This window comes from Macaca fascicularis, chromosome 3, assembly GCF_037993035.2.
Source record: "Macaca fascicularis isolate 582-1 chromosome 3, T2T-MFA8v1.1".
Classification (NCBI taxonomy): Eukaryota; Metazoa; Chordata; class Mammalia; order Primates; family Cercopithecidae; genus Macaca; species Macaca fascicularis.
In genome coordinates, this window is record NC_088377.1 from 33,688,087 (window position 1) to 33,694,086 (window position 6,000).

The 6,000-nt window shown below is 61.1% G+C and overlaps 1 protein-coding gene across 1 annotated transcript in view; it reads left to right on the plus strand.

Moving 5' to 3' along the window:
- The window catches only part of FAM20C (FAM20C golgi associated secretory pathway kinase), a 68,136-nt gene extending 62,727 nt beyond the window's left edge, over positions 1-5,409 (plus strand). Inside the window, exons 6-10 of the mRNA XM_005548948.4 lie at positions 1,206-1,386; positions 2,010-2,119; positions 2,361-2,442; positions 3,354-3,413; positions 4,390-5,409. Coding sequence (XP_005549005.2) covers positions 1,206-1,386; positions 2,010-2,119; positions 2,361-2,442; positions 3,354-3,413; positions 4,390-4,639 — 683 coding nt within the window. The 3' untranslated portion in view covers positions 4,640-5,409. The remainder of the gene's footprint in view (positions 1-1,205; positions 1,387-2,009; positions 2,120-2,360; positions 2,443-3,353; positions 3,414-4,389) is intronic.
- Positions 5,410-6,000: the final 591 nt, after the last annotated feature.

The window sequence follows — 6,000 nt, forward strand, 5'->3', positions numbered from 1 at the left end:
TATATTCACAATGGTGTGCCACCATCACCACTGTCTGAATCCAGAATTTTGGGGTCTTCCCAACCCCAAAAAGGAGCCCCGTTTCTGTGAACAGACCGTCTCCATTCTTCGCCCCACAGCCCTCGGTGGCCAGTCCCTCCCCCAGTCTATCTGGATTTGCCTATTCCGGGCGTTCTGTATCAAGAGGGTCGTAGGACGTGTGGCCTCCTCTGTCTGGCCTCCTTCGTGGAGCACAGGGTCCTCGGGTTTAGTGAGGGCTTCATTCCTTCTCTCATTTCATTTCGTTTCGTTTCATCGTGCGGATGGAACACGTTCACCCCGCCTGTCCACTTCTCTCTTGATGGACATTTGGGTCGATTCTCTCTTTTTCGGCCGTGGTGAGCAGTGCTGCTGTGAGCATTCGTGCCCAAGTTTTTGTGTGGAAATGTCTTTTCTGCTCTTAGGGGTTTACGTGGGCGGGGAGTTCCTGAGTCACACAGGGACGCTGTGTTGAATCCATCAGGGGTGCAGACCATTTCTGCCACAGCTGCACCGTGTGCGCCCTGCCTGCCAGCAGTGCACAGAGGCGGCAGCTCCCCATCCCAGCCAGCAGCTGCTGTCCTCTGCTCTTTTGATGGAAGCCATCCCAGCAGAGAGGAGGTGGTGCCTCACTGTGGTTTTGATTTGCATCTCCCTGGTGACTCACGATGGCACCCATCTCTTCTCATGCTTGTCAGCCATCGGCGTCGTCTTTGGAGAATCATCTGTTCAAGCCCTCCGCCCGTGTATTAGTTGGCGTTTCATCTTTTTGTGATTGAGTGATGAGAGTCCTTCATACCCCCTCAATGCTAGATCCTCAGATGTGTGGTTTGCGAACATTTTTTCCCATTCTGGGGATTGCATCTTCACTTTCTTGACAATACAAATGCATTTTTAAGCAACTAAACGTCAGCCCTAGGATGTCCATAGACCAACCCCTGATTTTTGAGGGGTCAGGCCAGGTTCTGCCTCTGGGGAGCTGTGTGGCCTCAGGAAGTCAGCTCTGTGGGTTCACTTTTCCATACCGTGCGGTGGAGGTGTTTGCTGGGATTGATGGGGGAGCTGTGGGTGAGTCCTGCCCGTGAGAAGCACCAGGCAGAGCCCGGCCCGGCCTTGGGGGCCGTGAGACCACAGGTGAGGACGCGGCCCCGTGTGGCCCGGGTAACCTGCAGCCTGTCCCTCCCCAGCCAACAACATCTGCTTCTATGGCGAGTGCTCCTACTACTGCTCCACGGAGCACGCCCTGTGCGGGAAGCCGGACCAGATCGAGGGCTCGCTGGCAGCCTTCTTGCCCGACCTGTCCCTGGCCAAGAGGAAGACCTGGCGGAACCCTTGGCGGCGCTCCTACCACAAGCGCAAGAAGGCCGAGTGAGTGTGGGGCCGGGGGTTGGCTCTTGGCCGCCCGGCAGCAGAGGGAGCTGGGTCTGGGCGGGCGTGGGACCGTCAGTGGCCACAGGGGTGGCAGAGATGGGTGCAGAGCCTGCTGTGCGATGCTGGCCTGTGTGAGACGACCGCTTCCTGATGAGACAGTGACAAAGGGCTTCCTTACTCCAGTAATTCCATGCACTTCCCTGACCTGGGCTGGTCTGCCCAGCAGGTCCCTCAAATTGGGGCCTCTCAGCGTTTGAGCTCTGCTCTCCCCGCTGCCCCTCTCCTCCCTCCTGCGGGAGAAATGGCCCCTGTTCTTTCCACCCCGTGCTGTCCTCGTGAGTGTGGTGTCCAGGTCCTGTTTCCCCACAGAGACCCTGCAAAAAACACGGGGCCCAGAGCCGAAGGCAGCTCCAGGTGGGGTCACCCCGGGGCAGGGCAGAGCGACCCCGTCCCCTCCCACACCCATGCTCCCGCTGATGCAGCCTCAGCACTGCGGCCGAGGCAGGTCCATCTGCAGACGCCAGGGTCCCTGCCCCAGTGTTTCTCCTATGCTCCTCATGGCGCACCGGGCTCCCTGTCTGCACAGCAGAGCCCGGCCGTCTCACACTGGCTCCCTGCAGGTGGGAGGTGGACCCTGACTACTGCGAGGAGGTGAAGCAGACACCGCCCTACGACAGCAGCCACCGCATCCTGGACGTCATGGACATGACAATCTTCGACTTCCTCATGGGTACATCCTGCAGGGGAATGGGGTCCCCGTGTCACCCACCCTGCGTGGAGTGGATGCACCCAGGGCTCTGCAGGGCATGGTCCGTGGCGTGGCCCAGCTGTGGTTCCGTGGCCTGGGGAGGGGTCAGATTGCTTAGAGGTCACACTGGGAGGAGGAGACGCCGCTCTGCAGGGCACAGAGGCCTCTGAGCTACGCAGCCTGGCTTCCCACAAGCTGTGATGGTTTCTGCTTCTTTCCACAGGAAACATGGACCGTCACCACTACGAGACGTTTGAGAAGTTTGGGAATGAAACGTTCATCATCCACTTAGACAATGGAAGAGGGTGAGCCTGTCCTTGCCCTGCACACCTGGGGAAGGGGCAGCCGCCTCCTGGCCCAGCTACCTGCAGCCCAGCCGAGACGCCGGGAAGTGGGGAACAGACCCTCCAGTGGAGGGATGGGAATGCCACAAAGGCCCATCTTGGAGCCACATGCAGGGGGTAGCCCCGAGCCCCAACCGGGATGGAGGGCCGCCCCAGGAGCGGGACCTCCGAGGCACAGGAACGCTGCAAACCAAGTCCTAGCAGACCTGGTGTTACCTGGGAAACAGAGGCTGGGATAGGCTGCTGGTAGGAAGAGCAGGACTGTGCCGAATAGACGGGCCTCTGCCCGCACGTGGGACCTGGAGCCAGCCTACCGGGGATAGACAGCCTCTGCATCCCCCCTGCGGCTGCTGCTGGCCTGCCACGGGTGGTCTTGGGCGGCACGATGAGACCCTGGTGACCAGGGAGGGTGACCCCTAATAAACAAAGCATGAGGCGAGCAATTCGGGCAGGAGGACGTCCATTCCTAGGCTCGGAGGTAATTCGGGCAGGAGGACGTCCATTCCCAGGCTTGGAGGCCTCAGAGAGATGGGCTTTGGGCCCCAATAGCTTGTGTGTGTGGCTGCAAAGATGGCTCCACGGCTAAGCTGTGGGCTGATGCTCCCTGGAGCCATCTCAACTCGGCTGCCCGGGACCCTTCCCCAGGCCAGAGGCCAGGACCCCACATACAGGGCTGGAGACGGGCGGGGTGGACCCACTGCGGAGACGGGCGGGGTGGACCCACTGCCTGGGGTGCTGGAGATGGGCGGGATGGACCCACTGCCTGGGGTGTCGGGGACAGCCAGGGTGGACCCCTGTCCCGGCTCCCAGCCCAGCAGCCTGTTAGGAGCCTTGTACAGAGGCCCTTGACAATTCTGCTTTTGTTCTGGAAGGTTTGGGAAGTATTCGCACGACGAACTGTCCATCCTGGTGCCGCTACAGCAATGCTGCAGGTACAGCCCCTGCCGGAGCCGGCTCCAGCTCCACCCTCCTCCCCACTACGCAGGAGACAGAGGAGGCCACGGCCTTCCCCACCCCACCCTGGCCATTACACTGGGAGAGGAAAGTATGATTCCTCTTGAATTCAACCACAGCCCCGAATTCAACCCACACCCTCACTCTGCTGCCTGGAGGCGCAGACCTCACCTGCCCACCCCCACAGGCCCATCCAGCACATCTGTGTCCATCCTGCCACCCCAGTTACAGAGAGGACTCGAGGCCAGGGCAGACTCTGACTGAGACACAGAGACCTTGCTTCCCCGCGCGGCTGCCGGACTCTGCCATTGCCACTGCCACCTTCTACCAGGGTTCAGACCCCCTTTCCCCCCTCTCATGGCTGGGGACGCAGCCTACAGGGCAAATGCTTTGTCCTTCTCTAACGAGGCATCAGAGCACCCGTGTTGGGCAAATGCGCCGAGTTGGGGTCAGTCTCCTGGGTGAGCGGGCCGTCCTCCTCACTCCCCATCCTCCTGCCGGACCCCTCTGGGAAGTACGCCGGCCACCACATCCTGCAAGGGCACCCTCATCCCTTGTGCAGATGAGAGGCCGCAGATCACCCTGGAGCAGATCACACAGCCCAGTGACTGACGAGGCGTCAGATCGCAGGCCCCTCTCTCGCGGTCTCTCTCATCTCTGCTGTCTCTGTCTGTCTCTCTGTCTGTCTCAGTCTGCCTGTCTCTGTGTCTCTTTCTGTCTGTCTCTGTCTCTGTCTCTCTCCCTTTCTCTCTCCCTGCTTTCTCTCTCTGTCTCTTTCTGTGTCTGTCTTTCTCTGTGTATGTCTCTTTCTCTCTCTTTCCGTCTCTGTCCCCCTCTTTCTCTCTCTGTCTCTTCCCACTCACTCTCTCGATCTCCCTCTCACTGTCTCTCGCTGTCCCATGGCCAGGCATCTCCCCTGTCCCGTGCCAGGCCTGACGCCCCTCTCCTCCCCAGGATCCGGAAGTCCACCTACCTGCGTCTGCAGCTCCTGGCCAAGGAAGAGTACAAGCTGAGCCTGCTGATGGCCGAGTCTCTGCGGGGGGACCAGGTGGCACCTGTGCTGTACCAGCCACACCTGGAGGCCCTGGACCGGCGGCTCCGTGTCGTGCTGCAGGCCGTCCGGGACTGCGTGGAGAGGGACGGGCTCCGCAGCGTGGTGGAGGATGACCTGGACACTGAGCACAGAGCCGCCTCGGCGAGGTAGTGTCCACCGGCCGCCGCACTGCCCGGGACGGAGCCAGAGGGGCCGGGCCTCCCAAAGAGCGCACGTGCCCGCGCCCGTCGTGAATTCAGTGAATTCAGAGGCAGGACGAGATCAGTGGAGTCGGGAGCTGCTGCCTCGGGAGGCGAGGCTCCCCAGGTCTAACAGGACACATTTTGTCAGTGTTCGACCAGAAAAGGTTTGGAAGGAGGCGCTGTCTCTGCTCACGGACAGAGGCGGCCGGCGCCCGAGGCATTCCATCCTTTCTGTAGGGAAAGGAGCCTTTATTTACTATTTTGTATTTATATATGATGAATAAGTATATAAACAGAAACGTGTACACAGACTCCGATCACCTACCAAACCAAACACGAGGGCCGCCCTCCCCGGTTCTGGGGGCCCCTCAAGGCCACGTTCAACCCTCAAGTGCTCTCACACTCGGGACCTGTTTCAAGTCAAAACTCTTTCTCCTTCCTGGGGCCTCGGCTCCTGGAGGGCTGGAGGGTCTCATCTGAGGATGGGAGGAGGCTCTCGCTGGACGTCTGGCCTGTGCGCTGGTGGACAGATGCCCACGTGATTTTGGAGGACCTGATGACCAGGCGTCCTGCGAGTCCGCCCGCTGGCCCACTGTGCCCATCTGGGACTTGACTGCAGATGATTGGTGCAAGCGTGTCCTGCAGGGCTGGCTGTGCGCAGCTGTGGGTTGACCTTTGCAGAGTTTTGTGGAATCGTTTGCAATGTGATAAAAGTGCAATAAAGGTACAGCAGATGTGTGTCGGCCTCACGGGGCGGGTCCCTCACACCCTGGTGCGTGGCTGCCTGTTCACCCGCTCTCCAAAAAGCCAGTCCTGGAACCAGGCACGGCCGAGAGTCAGCATTCAAGGTGGCCTGGACCCAAGGCCTGCTGGAGCCGGAGGGGGCTGCCTGTCAAGCCCTGGTGCAAACAGGCCAGGTGAGGCCCCGCCTCCAAGACAGGGTGGTCGGTCCTGGACTGCTCTCAGAGGATGGGGCCACCACCCAAAGCCGCGGCGGCCCCGAGGGCACCCCCTGTCAATAGCCCTGGCAAGGTGTGACTCCTGGTGTTCCAGCAGGACTGGGCAGCCATGGCTGGGTGCGGCGGGGCAGCTGCTCCAGGGCTGTGGTGAGCGAGGGGCGATGTGAAGGGTGCCAGCCCCTTCCCACTGCAGGCTTCTGCCCTGGGAGCCCCTGGGAGGCCCCTGGGGAGACTCTGGGCTCCTTCCAACAAGCCCCAGGAAGGCCCAGCCCCGGAGGGAGAAAGGAGAGCTTGTGGGCCAAGGGCGCCGAGAGTCCCGGAGGTGAGAGTGTGGGAGTCACAGCTCCTGGGGGCAGGGCCCCTGCTCCTG